This window comes from Hylobates moloch, unplaced genomic scaffold, assembly GCF_009828535.3.
Source record: "Hylobates moloch isolate HMO894 unplaced genomic scaffold, HMol_V3 SCAFFOLD_7, whole genome shotgun sequence".
Classification (NCBI taxonomy): domain Eukaryota; kingdom Metazoa; phylum Chordata; class Mammalia; order Primates; family Hylobatidae; genus Hylobates; species Hylobates moloch.
Window position 1 is genome coordinate 112,600,048 of NW_026652282.1, and position 17,019 is coordinate 112,617,066.

General features: G+C 35.0%; 1 protein-coding gene across 3 annotated transcripts in view; it reads left to right on the plus strand.

Annotated features, from left to right (window-relative positions):
- The window catches only part of STK26 (serine/threonine kinase 26), a 70,724-nt gene extending 54,937 nt beyond the window's left edge, over window positions 1–15,787 (plus strand). For 2 of the 3 annotated variants that reach the window (XM_058441740.1, XM_032757620.2), the window contains 9 exons: window positions 3,130–3,186; window positions 7,914–8,022; window positions 8,112–8,269; window positions 9,318–9,503; window positions 10,927–11,075; window positions 12,124–12,217; window positions 12,665–12,727; window positions 12,809–12,945; window positions 13,988–15,787. In XM_058441740.1, coding sequence (XP_058297723.1) covers window positions 3,130–3,186; window positions 7,914–8,022; window positions 8,112–8,269; window positions 9,318–9,503; window positions 10,927–11,075; window positions 12,124–12,217; window positions 12,665–12,727; window positions 12,809–12,945; window positions 13,988–14,012 — 978 coding nt within the window. In that variant the 3' untranslated portion in view covers window positions 14,013–15,787. The remainder of the gene's footprint in view (window positions 1–3,129; window positions 3,187–7,913; window positions 8,023–8,111; window positions 8,270–9,317; window positions 9,504–10,926; window positions 11,076–12,123; window positions 12,218–12,664; window positions 12,728–12,808; window positions 12,946–13,987) is intronic. The other variant, XM_032757619.2, reaches the window with a different exon arrangement.
- Window positions 15,788–17,019: the final 1,232 nt, after the last annotated feature.

Sequence of the window (17,019 nt, forward strand, 5' to 3'; positions counted from 1 at the left end):
TTTTTTTTTTTTTTTTTTTTTTGCTTTTTTTTTTTGTAACAGGGTCTCATTCTGTCTCCCAAGCTGGAGTACAGTGGCGCAGTCTTGGCCCACTGCAGCCTCCACCTCCCAGGTTCAATTGATCCTCCCACCTCAGCCTCCCGAGTAGCTGGGACTACAGGCATATGCCACCACACCCGGCTAATTTTTTGCACTTTTTGTAGAGATGAGGTCTCCCTATGTTACCTAGACTGCTCTCAGACTCCCGGACTCAAGTGATCCTCCCACCTCGGCCTCCCAAAATACCAGGATTACAGGCGTGTCGTGCAGCCCTCACCACCACTGATTTCCAGAACAAATAAGGATTCCTTATTTTCAGATCTAGAAATTGAGTAGTTGTAATTTTAATGCTTAATGGTATATACTACTTTGTAAAGTCACATTTCAAGCTTTCTATGAACACGTTTTACTGACAGACAGTTGGCAAGTTTCTGTTTTGAATTAGTACAAACAAAAAGGCACACACTGTTTTTAACTTGGAAAGCAGGTGCTTTCATTCATGCAGAACTACAAAATAGGCAGGCATGTTTTATAATATCTTTTTCTTTTAAATGTCAGGCGAATGGGAAGCTCTCTGAATTCTTATGATAGAGTATAGTACTTGTTAGAAACAAACTTGTGGCAAAAGAAACAATTTTTAACCTATCCACCATTGTAAGAACCACTTTTTTCTTCTCTTGGAAAAAGTATAAAGGTATGTCAGATTCACAAATCTCAGGTTGTGAGTGCCTAGGTTCTATACACAAATACAAGTTATATGAACCTTTCCTAGAACTCCTCTTCGCTCACCAGTATTGTGGGAATTTATTTCCTCTATTTCCTAATGTAGACTTCCCTGCTAACCAAGACTCTCAGCTTTCTGCTCGCAGTGCTTGCTGGTCATCTATGTCAGGACAGAGTGGATGTCAAGATTAGTGGAGGTTTGTTACATATGTATACATGTGCCATGTTGGTGTGCTGCACCCATTAACTCGTCATTTAGCATTAGGTATATCTCCTAATGCTATCCCTTCCCCCTCCCTAAAACTTAAAGTATAATTAAAAAAAAAGTTTCAACCAAAAAAAACCAAGTTTATTGTATGTGCAACTATGTTGTTTAATTTATATTACTGATGTACAAGAGTTTCTCTTGACTATGCACAGAAATGGAATTCCTGAGTCTTGTGAATAATAAACTTAAAAAATCCAAAAAAATAAAAAGATTAGTGGAGGAAGTGGTAGGGGAATATTGTTCCTCCATTTCTCTTACAAATTCTACATAGCGTCAGCATATGGAAAGGAGAATCATTTTGTCTTAATTAACTGAGCCCTCCCTTCGTGATCCCTAACCCTAGGCCACATCCCATTCCCCACACTACAATGTCAGTTCCACTCTGATTCTTTAACCCTCTCCCATCCCCTAAGCACTCATCATCGTGTCACTAGATTCCATTCTCTGCCTTGACAAAGTCACATCCTCATGGAGATGCCTAGAAATTTTAAATTGGACTCCTGAATACCTCCCAGGGATTTTTGAGTTTGAGGGCTACTGGCAGTAGCTTGAGAATCTTCACCCCGCAGCTGGGGTTGTAAAGGTGAGAAATGTGTTTCTGGCATCCCAAGTTGAAGCACCATGCTGAATATATTTTTCCACTTGAAATATTGTTAAGATACAAATAGTAGTGAGTTTCTCTGGTACTTTTCATGCTATACTATGAATGAATACATTTGTGTGAAATTGTCTTTTGGGAGGACTACCCCAGGAACTTAGGTATTATTTTTATGGGAAAATGCTTGCTTTTAAAATTCCAAACATCTTACTTAAAAATCAACTTTTGGAACACAATCCAGTCACTACTTCGCTGCTGCCAGTATAGTAAAGCCAACCATTCTACTTCCAGTCAGCTCTTTGGTCCCACAAAAATTCAGAGAATACTACTCATGAAATGGTAAGGAGAGAGAGGTGTCCCTTGTATTTAAGCTATAGCTAAAACAAAAAGGTTTAATAGTTTATTCCAGTGTTTAACTGATGATACTGAATGGTATGTGTGTGTGTACACCTGTTTTAGAATTTGTATACATATATTCCTCCCAGGAGCCCCATTTCCTCTTGTTCAGCTCACAGCGAAGTTAATTCCACGTGGAGAAAGCATATATTTTTAAAGCTACACTCTCCCTTTTTCTTATCCATTTACATCAGAGGTAAAATGAACAATATTCTTTCTAGGTTCCGTGTGTGCCAAAAATGCCTTTAACCATAGCTGATAAAAGTTTGAAGTACATCAAAACAAATGAAAGCCAACAACTGAAATAAGGCAAAATATCCATTGTCCTCAGACTCAAACCCAAAATTTCTACAAGCCCCCATTTACCTCCTCATTCTTTAATGTAACTATCTTTTCTTTCCAATATCATTCAAGATAATTGTTTAAAGCTTTGTTTTTTATAAAAATTACTAAAAGTTCAACAATAACAAACAGTACTTTTATTTGTTTAGCTATATCATAGGCAAAAAGGTATGGGGGTAGTCTAAGCTCAGAATTTTAATTTGGAATGTTCTATGGAAAAAATATATTCTGGGTTCCCAAGCAACCATTTTTAAACCTACATTTTAGAATCTGTTCTTTATTTTTATTTTTTTAATTTTTAATTTTTGTGGCTACAAAGAAGGTGTAAATATTTATGGGGGTACATGAGCTATTTTGATAAAGGCATATAATGTATAATGATCACATCAGGGTACATTTACTCTTTGTGTTACAAACAGTCCAGTAATACTTTTCTACTTATTTTTAAAAGTATAATTAAATTGTTATTGACTATAGTCACCCTGTTGTGCTATCAAATACTAGATCTTACTCATTTTCTCTAACTACTTTTTGTACCCATTAACCATCACCAACTCCCCCTCCCTATTATCCTTCCCAGCCTCTGGTAACCATCCTTCTATTCTCTATCTCCAAGGGTTCAATTGTTTTAATTTTTAGCGCCCACAAATAAATGAGAACATGCAAATAGAATCTGTGCTTTAGTATGTGAGATTTAACATTTTTGCTAGTATGTTATTTTGGCTCAGGTTTGTAATTATCAAATTGTTTCATGGCTTTACAGGGGTCTAAATTATGGATAATAATGGAATACCTGGGTGGTGGTTCAGCACTGGATCTTGTAAGTATTTTAAAATAATTACACACAGATGCAAATGTGTGCATAGGCACATACCTTAATTTTTTAAATTGAAGATTAATGGCTTTTGGGCACGCTAAGTGGTTGCTTTAGTTAATATGTTCAAATTAAATTATTTTTTCATGACCACTACTACCTTATGTAGGTACAGATGTATTGTACGTTTGAACATGTTGCTGGCATTCTAAGACTATATAAGAAATGCAAATAGCTTAATAAAATAAAGTCTCCCAAATTAGAAGGGGATGTGTGTATCCATTGCTGTCAAAGTTTGACTTTTGCAAGCTTATCCCTGAAAAAAACTGAGTTTTCTTAGATTTTTAAAAAATATGTAATTGAGATAACTGTCACTAAAAGTGATTTTTATGAACTGAATGTTTGTGTCCCCCCAAAATTCATGTGTGGAAATCCTAACCCCCAATGTGATGGTATTAGGAGGTGGGGACCTTGGGACCTAATTAAGTCATGAAGGTGAGTTCTCATGAATGAAATTAGTACCCTTATAAAAGAGGCCCCAGAGAGCTCTCTGACTTCCTTTCCACCACGAGAGGGTGCAGTGAGAAGAAGGCTTTCTGGAAACCAGGAAGAGTGCCTTTACCAGACTCGAATCTGCCAGCCCCTTGATCTTAGACTTCTTTCCCAGTCTCCAGAACTGTGAGAAATAAATATTATTTAAGCCACCCAGTCTGTGGTATCCTGTCATAGCACCTGAATTGACTAAGATAGTGGTACTAGGGTTCTAAACAAGGTAGGCCTACAGATCCAGTTCTTCACAGAGTTCTCTCTGCCCCTCTATAGATTATTTGGAAATGTGATGGCATTTTAGGTTGTCACAATGACTTAGAAGTGCTCCTGCCATTTTAGTGGTCATGGATCAGAATGCTAAAATCCTGCAGTGTGCAGGAAAATTCAACCCAATGAAGATGCATTCACACACAGAATGCCTTTGAGAAACACTGGTTGTTCCCCAATTTAGTGTGATCCTATCAGTGTTGAGTTTCTTTCCCTTCCTTAAAAATCTTTATTAATATGATACTATGTTTAAAATTCAGTATGACTTATGAGAGGCAACTTAGTGTAGTAGAATGACCACTGGGCTGGCCTAGGGTGTTTGAGGTTATAGGTCTGGCTCTGTGCCTGTGAACCAGACACAAACTTCCTGGACGTAGGTGTTCTATAAAACAAAGAAGTTGCACTAAGTTATTTCTAAGTTCCCTTCCATCTTTAATATTATATGATTTTTTTATTTGCATGTTTCTGCCTTAGAAATTATAGAGTATTCTGTTTCTAAGAAAGTGTTTTGATTAAAATAATCAAGTAATATTTTAATTCTTATCTTTTTAGGTGCAGATGAGTTTTCCTAACTGAAAGTGATTAAATATTTTTAAAAGGCTTTAACCTTGACTGCCAGTAACTCAAAGTTTCAAATAATTTTATGAACAGAAATGACTATAAGAGATTTTCTTTCCTTTAGGCAGAACCATATTTAAACCATTCTAAAGAAATGGTAATTAAACTTGATGGAGAGCCTCATCTACTACTAGGAATTCATGTCAGTTTAATCAGTTGCTGAATTTGGTAATCTTTCCTTGTGTCTAATCTAATTCTTATATCTTAAAGCCTGAGTTCGTTTTTTTTTCTCTCCTCTCTAGTGAGAGAACACCACTGATGTTTCTTTGTGTAATAATCCTTCATGCATATGGAGTCAGGCTTCATTCTCCTCTTGAAGTTAAATGATCTCATTTCTATTTGTCTTGTCACAGAGTCATATTATTCAATAGTTTTTTCATTAGCTCTACAAGAAGCCTCTCAATTGTTTCATGATCCTCCTTCCATTTTTCGAATATTAAGAGCCCTTTCCAAATTTATCAGTTGTCTTATCTGGTCCCTCAGGGTGCTCACCATGTCTCTTCCCCGTTTTGGAAGCACTGGCAAAGCTAGGCCACTCTGTTCAACAGGATCACTGATAGCAATGTTAAGCAGTGAACACTGGCCTAACCCCAATCAACGACCCAAATCTGTGTCCCCTAGTAGTAGTTTGGTCAGTTTTATGAAATCTCCAAGTTAAATGATTGTGAGATCTTAATCTCATCCTGCTATTCTGAACTCTACTTAATAAAACAAATAGCCATTAATAACAGTTTCAATGAATGAAAAATGTTGTTAGTACTGTATTGGTTAAGAATCAAAAGCCCTAGGTCATAAGCCCAGCGCTAACAATGACTGCCTGGCAAATATTGGGCAGCCCTTTAGCCTCTTTGTGTCTTAATTTATTCACATGTTAAATGAAGAAATTGAATGAGTAATCTCTAATTTTGTGTTCTTAGCTCTAAAATTCAATAATATCGTGATTTAATTAGAAAACTCATTTAACTAGACTTTACAGGGAGAGCAGATAATGAGAAAAGGTGCTATTCCTTTTTCATGTATATTCCTGTACAAATAAATGCTATCATTTGGGGGAATCTAAGACAGGATTAGGTGTAGAGGAAGGCTCTGCTACTAAGAACAAGAGGAAATAAGAGGGATGTTTAGCAGAGAGTGTTTCTCAAATTAAACTGGTGCCTGGTACCTAACTAATGGAATAACATAAGATTACAACTTGTCATTTATGTCAACATTATACAGTGTCTACCTTGAGTCACTCCCATTCTTGAAAAACAATTTATTGTATGTGAGCAGACTTTGAGTATATTGCACATAATTTTATTGAGTTTATTATGCTCCACTTCTTTCCAAAAAGAATCGTGGTGGCTTGCAACAAAAACACATGTAATAAGATGACTAGAATAAAACATGAGCCCCAAGAAAAAAGAAACAATATGCTAACCATAAGAGAAGGCATAAAATAGCAGACTGCATTAGGGACTGGCTGGAAGTTAAAGTGTGACGAAGATCCTCACAAATGTACAGTCTTCGAAAGAGTCAAGGTCCCTCTCCTGCATATTCTCACTTGACAGCAGAGGCAAATTACACAAGGCAAGTACACTGCCCTGGGACAGAGATATTATCTGTTAGAGACATGGCAAGGTCTTCAGTTATTGGAGAAAAGTTCAAATGGAGAAGTCTCCTTGCCACAGAGTCTTTCTTCCCATCCTCCTCTAGCACCCAGTTAATTGAGATTTCACTTTTATTGAATTTTAACATGAACCTAAAATATAGCAGATAAGCTCATGAATCTTTAGGATCCCCTTTTTGTTGTTTTTACTTAAATATTTTTAAAAACTTCTGTATTAGGCAATATACTGGCTTATTTATGTTACTTTTAGATGTCCTTCAGAATGATAGCTAGTAGGCATTACATTAATCTTGCCCAATCACTTAAAATAACCAAGGATATACCTCCTCTGGCCTTGCCAATGTCCTATGATCAGATGATACTAATTACTGATCTTAAGTAGTGTGACGTTTGTCCTTCAGTTATTTTGTAGTACCTCAGAAGTTCATTGCCAGCCATTAATAAAATAGTATGCCATTTTCACCCTTTCTAGAAGACTTTAGAAACTATTTTAATCACTACTGTTTGAATAGAAAGTTTGGGGTGGAAGTTGATAGATTTGAAAGTAAATAGATAATGTTACCTGGGAAAGGGACCTATTGAATTACAGACATCCCTGGAGTATACTATATACCCAGACCACAGTTAATACTAGATGGTGAGACCAAAGTATGAGTTCTATTTTAAGCTGTTAAATTTCAACATGAAAGTGCCCTTTATTCAGCATAAATATGGCATTCATGAAAGATGAAATACACAAGGTGCCAAAGAGCTGTGGATCCCTCCCAGTGTGAGGCAGAGTGGGCAGTGTTTGATTTTCACCACCTCTTCCCTCCTTCCAGAAGCAAACAGAACTCTACCTCGGCTCTGACTTTAGATTCCCACCCTTTCCTGTAATAATATTGTACAGTCCACTGTTTGTGCTTTATGAGGTACCAGAATTTTAAAATAACCATTTATTTTAAAGAGGGATTTTCAGATATTCCATTACAAGTTCTCCTGAAACCTAATCATTGCTTTCCTTGTATTCCAGTTGGAACTATTGGCTTTGGTACAGGGATGGGGAAATAAAGGGATATGTGTTACATTTATTTGAAAAACATTATCCCTCCATGATTTAATTTTTTTACCATCATAGTCTGAATAGTTTAATTATTATATTCTTGGCTAAATTTACAATTTGAGTTTTAAAAAGGCTATTCTTTACCATGTTATTAAAATACATAAATGCTGATTGATATGATCAAATAGTTGCTGTGGAAATCTTATGGATTCTCTGACCTAAAAATCAGTTTCGTGTCAATATGTAGCAACTTTTTCACAGCAATTGCCTGAATTTAAGTAGCTGATTTCTCTTTTTTTCCATCTAAAGAAAAGATAGTTGGTTCTGTCATTATGTAAGCATATTTATTCCATCTTTGATGTAAATATTCAGGAACCTCAGAATTTGAAGCCTAGTATATAGGTAAAAGGGCTCGTATTATCTTTCATTAAATTGAATCATTAAAAAACCTGTTCAGCCCTTTGACTGAACTCTTTTGCTTTCTTCCTTCACATTTTACATTTTTCCTTCCTTGTTTAGATATTGGTTTGATAAACAGAGCGGCATCATGTGTCTAAGTGATTTCTTCATTTCAAAGATACCAATTTTGAATTTTATGTTTCCAAACTTTTACACGTGTGTATGTGTGTGTGTGTTTTTCCCCTTAAGCTTCGAGCTGGTCCATTTGATGAGTTCCAGATTGCTACCATGCTAAAGGAAATTTTAAAAGGTCTGGACTATCTGCATTCAGAAAAGAAAATTCACCGAGACATAAAAGGTATACAAAAGTCTAATATGAACCTGAGAAAAATAGAAGCATTCTGAGCAAGCTGAGTTTTTTTTTTTCTTTTCTTTTTTTCCTCCTAGCTGCCAATGTCTTGCTCTCAGAACAAGGAGATGTTAAACTTGCTGATTTTGGAGTTGCTGGTCAGCTGACGGACACACAGATTAAAAGAAATACCTTTGTGGGAACTCCATTTTGGATGGCTCCTGAAGTTATTCAACAGTCAGCTTATGACTCAAAAGTAAAGTATTACCTGTACAAACTGTTTTGAGCTTGTTAATAAATTATATATGGCACACTATCTTAGTTAATACACTGCCTTATTTTTCCTTGTTTCACAAGTGTTTCTTAAGCTAGAGTTATGTCATATTTTGCTGTTTAATCATAAATTCCCTCGCAGCTAACTAATATTTGGACCCTATTCACTTCAATGGCTTTTCATCCCACGTGGAATATAATCCTAAGTCCTTTCTGTGACATATAAAGCTCTACACAATCTGGCCATTATCTGCCTCTCCAGTCTTATCTCCTACCACTCTCTTCTAGATTATTCATCCACAGTGGCCTCCTGGTTGTTCCTCAAACATAGCAAGTACACCCTGGCCTCAGGACCTTTGCACCTGCCCTTTCCTCTGTCTGAAAAAACCTTCTTCCCACAATCAGGTCTTTGCTTAAACATCACCTACACAGGGAAGTCTTCCCTGGCCATCTTATGTAAATTTGCAACACCCTTGTCCCCATGATTCATTATTCTCTTACTATGCTTTGTTATTTTCTTCACAGAAGTTAGCACCATCTGGCACCATATTATTTATTTATTTATTGTCCTTCTTAATAGAATGTAAGCCCCTTAAGAGCAGGGATTTTTGTCTGGCTTATACACCACTGAAATCCTCCATTCCAAGAAGGGTACCTGGCAGAAAGTATGGAATTCATTATGTTTTACATAAATGAATTCTATTAATAAAAATTTATTAACACCACATTTTCTTGAGAGACAAGTACTGTATAGCCATTAGGTTCCACAGACTATTTTGTGGTAGTATATTGGAATGGAGTTTCAAGGTGATATACATATATATATGCATATATATACGTATATATATGCATATATATGTATATGTATATATATGCATATATATACGTATATATATGCATATATATGCGTATATATATGCATATATATGCATATATATTACGTATATATATGCATATATACGCGTATATATATGCATATATATACGTATATGTATATATATATATATATATTTTTTTTCCTTTTACCTCAGGCTGACATTTGGTCATTGGGAATTACTGCTATTGAACTAGCCAAGGGAGAGCCACCTAACTCCGATATGCATCCAATGAGAGTTCTGTTTCTTATTCCCAAAAACAATCCTCCAACTCTTGTTGGAGACTTTACTAAGTCTTTTAAGGAGTTTATTGATGCTTGCCTGAACAAAGATCCATCATTTGTGAGTATATACTGCTATTATTACTATTTGTTTTCTATTATTAGATCTACTTATAGCAAAGACAGCTTTTCCTGCAATAGGGAATACAGTGCATGTGAGAATTGTCTAAGATCCATCCAGGAACCTGGTTCGTCCTTCTGTATTGCTATTTCTATTGAGTTCTTAACCAGATTCTTCATTCTTTTTCTCCTTAACCTTCATTTTTTTCTTGATCCTCAGCTTCCTCCTTATTCTATTCATTATTTCCTCTTTCAGGGGGAAATAAATTTGAGAAATAAAGTTAACTTCGTATTATGTCATTATTAAAGTGTATGTATAAATACAATGATTTTTATTCAACTGTTTTCATTTTTCATGAAAAGTTATATTTGGGTTTAACTATTTTTTTTTTTTTTTTTGAGACGGAGCCTTGCTCTGTTGCCCAGGTTGGAGTGCAGTGGCGCGATTTCGGCTCACTGCAACCTCCATCTCCCAGATTCAAGCGATTCTCCTGCCTCAGCCTCCCAAGTAGCTGGGATTACAGGCACCCGCCACCATGCCTGGCTAATTTTTGTATTTTTAGTAGAGATGGGGTTTCACCATGTAGGCAAGGCTGGTCTCAAACTCCTGACCTCTAGTGATCCGCCCTCCTCAGCCTCCCAAAGTGCTGGGATTACAGGCATGAGCCACCGCGCCTGGCTAGGTTTAACTATTTTTATTTGGTGTTTCGAAACTTCAATGTGAAGTTGTATACTTTTCCTAGGCTAGTGAGCTCCATTCATTTACTTGGTGGATTCAATTACAGTTGTTTTACTGTTGTTGAAATAAAGCTGCCTTGTGACTTTTCGAGATGGGAAATACACAAGAGCAGTCCAAACTTGATATAACTATTTTTAAGTTGATGATAAACATTCTCATATTAATAAAATGAAGGCGGAACATCCTCCACAGCACCTGGTGTTTGCATTTAGATGCAATAGACATTGATTTCTGATGGAGAAGGGATTATAAGATATGTGTAGATAATAACAAAATTACAGCCTTGCAAGTTTTCATCAGGTTTTTTCAAATTTACAGTAAATGTGATTAAAGTATTTTAGAACACTACTTTGAAATGTTTTTAAATGTTTACTTTCTAAATACTGTCATGTGTCTCTCTGCTTTTGAGAAGGCCCTGCCTGCCAGTTTGCTGGTGGGTAAGCCACCTGCTGCCCATTGGGCTTTAACAAATTGGGACACCAAAGTAGTAGATTCAATGTGGTTGCCTTGAGCCACTTCAGTAATAGAATTAGCTATTTTCCTACAGCATTTTAGTTGTTCTTATGTCTACAGACATACCTTTATACCTTTCAGCTTAGTAATTCAAATGATATTTTTAAACCATTCCTTGTAATCATAAGAGTTCAACAATTGTCATATGCAGCCTTGATCTTTTTATCCTTAGCGTCCTACAGCAAAAGAACTTCTGAAACACAAATTCATTGTAAAAAATTCAAAGAAGACTTCTTATCTGACTGAACTGATAGATCGTTTTAAGAGATGGAAGGCAGAAGGACACAGTGATGATGAATCTGATTCCGAGGGCTCTGATTCGTATGTACAAATTATTTAATTTTTATCTAGGCAGCCTATTTAAATATTGTATATCTTTTAGCTATGCTCCAGTGTGCTTGTTCTAGCATAAAATATAAACCATATTTTGAAATTTCACCTTAGAAACTGCAAAAATCGTTCAATCACAGTCTGTGGAATACAATGAAGTTGGAAACATGTTTTTCTTGGAAGTGAATAGCTCTAGTTTTAAATGGTCTTGGTCTAACCCCTAGTGGATACTTGAGTATATTACAAAATTTTGGAACAGGATTCAGTTAAAGGTGTTATATTAGTTTGCTCAAAGTAATAAGGAGCTGTGTTTTCTCATACTTTGATGGCAACCTGCAAAATCCCTCTAAAGAACTGACCTCCAGGCCTTTCCCACCTCTTGGCCATGTACCAAAGCAAGATCAGACTGATACATTTAAATATTCATTTAGGTATGATTTTTATTTCTTGAAAAAGTTGTAGGGTTTTATAACAGCAGCGTTTACATTAAAAATTCAGCCTCTAAGTCCGTCAATTAATTTAGACTAGGAAAGTCTGTATGCTATGCCAGAATTTAGTCCTCCACCAGCTGAACTGGCACAAAGGCAACACCAAATTTCTTTAGATACTACTCTGAGATTCTTCCATTTATGAGAAATTGCCTAATGTTGGAAAGGGATAAAAAATATCAGAATAATTTGTGCCCTATTCTAATGGGTGTTAGCCTTAGCTTCCCATAAGAGTCACTCATGGAACCTTAAAGCAATCACAAGCCACACCACTGGAGACCCTGATTCAATAAGTGGGGAGTAGTGAGGGACAGGTATTTATTTATGGTAGGAGGTCTCAATGAAGCACACATAGAGTTGAGAACCACTCCACTACTACTCTGTAGTAAAATGTAGTATTCACCTGAAGCTGAGATCAGATGCTTTTTTGCATCATGAGTTTTTAAACATTGGGACAATGATCCCTTTAGATTCTACCTGCATTGATTTGGTATTTTTGCCAAGCTGAATCATTTGGGCACTTATAGAGGTATCTTTGGCAATCTCTTTAGGGAATCTACCAGCAGGGAAAACAATACTCATCCTGAATGGAGCTTTACCACCGTACGAAAGAAGCCTGATCCAAAGAAAGTACAGAATGGGGCAGTATGTATATGGAGACAATTACTTACTCTTCATACAGTTTTTCAAACTATGTAGTGAGATTATAATGGCCGAAAATTATTACCATTGAATACTCCTAAATGCCTGTCTGCCTCACTGTGTTTGTAGTATGCTTCATTTGTCATTAGTTTTGAGCTAATTAAGAAAAGTTAATAGAAGTTATTTAAGTGGCCATATTGGTATTTTTTTAAGTGCATTTCACCTGGAGATACATAAGCCCAGGGAATCACAGGTACCTATTGTACTCCCAGAAGTTAGAGGACTTCTGGATGATAAACGGGAATGAATGATAGGAAGAAAGCTTAGAGACTTGCCTTGCATACAATCTTTTGTTTTCAGTGGGGGATTCAAATTAGTTCATATTTGTTAAAGAATAAGAAAATCATGACACTTAATTTCACGTGTATAATCTATATTATTTGTTCAAAGGAGCAAGATCTTGTGCAAACCCTGAGTTGTTTGTCTATGATAATCACACCTGCATTTGCTGAAGTAAGTACAGATTAATTAGCCTTGGATATCTGTTTTAAGTGGTATAATATTTTAAATGTTTTAACTATTACTCTTTCTCAGCTTAAACAGCAGGACGAGAATAACGCTAGCAGGAATCAGGCGATTGAAGAACTCGAGAAAAGTATTGCTGTGGCTGAAGCCACCTGTCCCGGCATCACAGATAAAATGGTGAAGAAACTAATTGAAAAATTTCAAAAGTAAGTTGGAAATGTCATTTTAAAAATTATTTTGCATTTTCTGTTGTATGTTAATTTATGATGCAATGTAATTCCTTTGATTCAACCATTCCAATTATTCCTAACAAAGTCACCTTTTAATACATAGTTGTATACTTAAAAATAGTTTTTGTTTGTTGTCTATCTTAAACATTAGCTTTTGGAATGATTATCTTTAGGCATGACAAGGTAGTTTTCCACTGCATGAAATGACCTATTTTTCTTTTTCCACTAGTAAGAGTATAGACAAAAGGTCACTGAGCATATTCTCATTTGAGCTCTTATTAATATAATTGTGGAATGCTTTCTTTCTTGCCACTACCCTCAGAATTGAACAAAACACCACTAGTTGCATAGTTTCCAGTGCTAAAGTGCCTACGTTTGACCTCCATATGAAAAGTTAAGGAAAAGGTAGAGGGACTCAATCCAGACCAAAAAAGGGCTTTTATGTTCAACTTCAGTTTCTATGTTGTCTCTTGAAATATTCATTTGATTTTTTTTTTGCATTCAAAAAAGTTCTTACATTTAATTTTTTAAAAAATTTTCAACAAGACTTTTGTATGCATGCACACATATACACTCCTTAGCTCAAGCAAGCTATAAGGTGATACTGATTTTAGCCTTGACCCTGCTATATCTCTTCTCAGTGCATCTTTATATTTCTTTGTGTTTGTGATGCCACTGGGATGGAGATGGAACAAACTCTGTGACCTGTGAAATCACACACTGTCAAAGATCTTTCTATCTGATAAGGCTCACTTGTGCTCGCAAACCTAACTCCCTCTTAAAATCCTTATATTTTAATGAAAACCTCCCATTTGAAAACAAATCAATCGGAAGTTGTGAAATCAGATGCAGAAGGGATTTTTTAACTTGTTTATATTTTAACATCTACATGATGAGATTCAATAGAAACAATATATCCCTTTTGTGGAATCAGTTTCTTCATTGCAGAGTTCATACAAAGGAGAAATATAAACATGCATAGTTATACATTGGTTTAAATTTTAAAAAAATTTTATAGGTGTTCAGCAGACGAATCCCCCTAAGAAACTTATTATTGGCTTCTGTTTCATATGGACCCAGAGAGCCCCACCAAACCTACGTCAAGATTAACAATGCTTAACCCGTGAGCTCCATGTGCCTTTTGGATCTTTGCAACACTGAAGATTTGGAAGAAGCTATTAAACTATTTTGTGATGGTGTTTATCATTTTATATTTTGAAAGGATTATTTTGTAAGGAATAACTTTTAATACTATAGTTTCACCTGTATTCTAGTAAATGTCGAGACACCGTTTTGCTTTTAAGTATCCCTATTTCTTAAGTTACTAGGATGAATACCTTTCACATTTTGATCTTTAATTGACTCTACGGTCATGAAACATACAGGTCTTTCGAAGTCATTCTCAATATTCAGCTTTTGTATATTATCAAGCTTCAAAAAGCTTTTTTTTTTAAAAAAAACATGCATATTCTAGGAATGACTATTGGTGGGGAGGTGTAAATAAGTCATACCTTCTTAAAACAGAAAATTTTAGTAAAGTCTTTTAAATGAAACCTGTAAAAGTATTGACTCTTCTACCAAGTTGGTATGATATTCCAGGCAGCTCAATGATTATCACATTTGAGACCCTGTGTTTGAAGCATTTACAGACAATGTACAGCAACAGAGGTACCTCTTGGTGTATAGTATTTACATTCTCTTTCAGGTAGAAGAGGCAATTTTACCCTTATTTAACATGGTTAGAAATTTAAAGCAAGATCATTTACCCAAGGATAGGTGTTTGGTAATGTTGGAGGAGTTAGTCTGGCTTCATGTTTTACATCTTCAACTAAAATCCCATACTATCTGCTTGGATTTGGAGAGCCAAAAAATAAAGCTGATTGTCATGTGATTAAATACCTGATCAACAGGTATGAATATAACTTAAACCAGCATATTTTTGCCTTGGTAATAAATTGTCCTATAAACTATTTATATATTTTTGTTCTTCATAATTATCACTAAAAAGCATCAGTTTGTTGTTTTTAAAAGGATATTTAAGTGAGCATTTTCTAGTTCATATGAAAATAACCATAGTACAGGATGATTTCTGTCCACACAAAGGTTAAGTTAGATTGCACAGTTAATTTTCACTTATATTTATGGTACTATTATGTGGGTGATGCCTTTTTCTTTTAAGCCCAGTACATATATTATGCCTGCCTAAGTTCTGAACTGGGGCTATATTTCAGTAGTTGTAGAATTATTGATATTTAGTTTTGGTAGTTAATGTTTAATTGTTTGGATCTGCACAGTTTGGTTTTTGCACAGAAGTCATTTTAAAAAATCTGAGTAATTGTCAAATATTAAAAGAAAGATATTCTTCCTGTAGGGAATACAGTTTTTAGTCAAAGTGGCCATTACATCCTCTTTTTAATTTACGTAATATAGATACTTGAGAAAGTTGTTGTGGTGTTGTATGCCAAGAAAATTCTTTTCATTGGTGCCTATATTGTAACAATTATTTTTAATGCATTGTATTTTGAAGTAACGGTTCAGTTAAATTTTTCACCTGCTGTGTAACTGAAACGCAATTACAGTGTATAATCTGTAGAAGTCTGGAGATAATTTTGCAACTCATGTTATGGGTTAAATGAATATTTTTGTAAAAGTAAAAGCAACAAATTTATAAATTGATTATTTGAAACTTTACAACACAATTGCATCCCAAATACAAATTGTATTGCTTATTCATTATAACTATTCGTCCTGTAATCTGTTTCTAGGTGAAGCATACTCCAGTGTCTTGGGGGTTTTGAAAATAAATATTTAAATTTCACAGTCCTCAATGTTTGTTTTCCTTGAGATGGGGGTGTGGTATGGGACTTCAAGGACTCCTTTGTCCTTTATTGTTCAAACACTAAAATCGAAATTTCTGTTGGAAACCAGAAGATACTTTTCACATTTCATTAAGCATTAATTATAGCTACAGTGAACATCTGTCCTGATTTCTAGGCCTCCTGTCTTGACCAAATTATTAATAAAGTCCCCTTTCACTTGAAAGTGTCCTGGGTTGAACAATATATTATATGGTCACCCTAATTATTATATTATTAAAAGATCATATACAGATATAAACAGTAAAGATTTTTAGAAATTGATATGAGAAATAGCATTAACCTAAAGGAGTTTAAGTTTTTCCTAGAGAAGAGATTGAGGGTGAGCATAACATAGCATTAAGGATCTATGGTATTAATATGTATTAATATATTAGTATATTAATTATATAATATTCTAATATTATACTGTTATATTATTAAGCCCAGATGATTGGGTTTCAATATATTCTTATTATTAGATAGCTATTCTAGACTTGTGAGTTACTGGATATGAGTCCAGAAGCAGACAAGAAAGTGCTAGGATGGAGGAAAGGGGTGGGATGAGGTATATTAAGAGGGATTTTTCTGATGTAAAGTTTAGGAGAGTGAGGACGCTATTCCATTAGTTTTTTCTCCTTTAAGTTATATATAAAAAATAGCTTGCCTATGGAATTGCCTCCTTTCTTTGAAGTTAGTAGTAACATTATCTTGTAAATATGTTGGACTTTAAAATCAAACAAAATAAACTTCTCAAATAGAATGCTATACCTTCTAGGAGGACCATTAGAGAAATTCTGAATGGGTCAAAAATGGAATTTTGGTTCATTAACTCACCCTGGTATTAGTACCATCCTTTTTTGTTTCAGCTACCCTTCAATTCTACTACTTTTCCCCTCCCTGGCCATACATTTTCACTTGCCTCCTTCCTTTTCCTTGTTCTGTAACTGTCCCTTTCCTCAGTAATAGGCCAGAACCAATCACTTCTGAAATTGATTAAAACAAAAGGAAGAACATAGTTATAATTTATTTTTTAATTACCTGGATTTTCCATCACACTTTATTACAATAACATTCATTTCCTGGCCTGCATACATGCAAGAAACTATGACAAAAAATAAATTCTGGCAGGAAATATTAGATAAACAAACTGACCTGATGATGTTTCTCTTTTACTAGATATAGTAGATAGTTA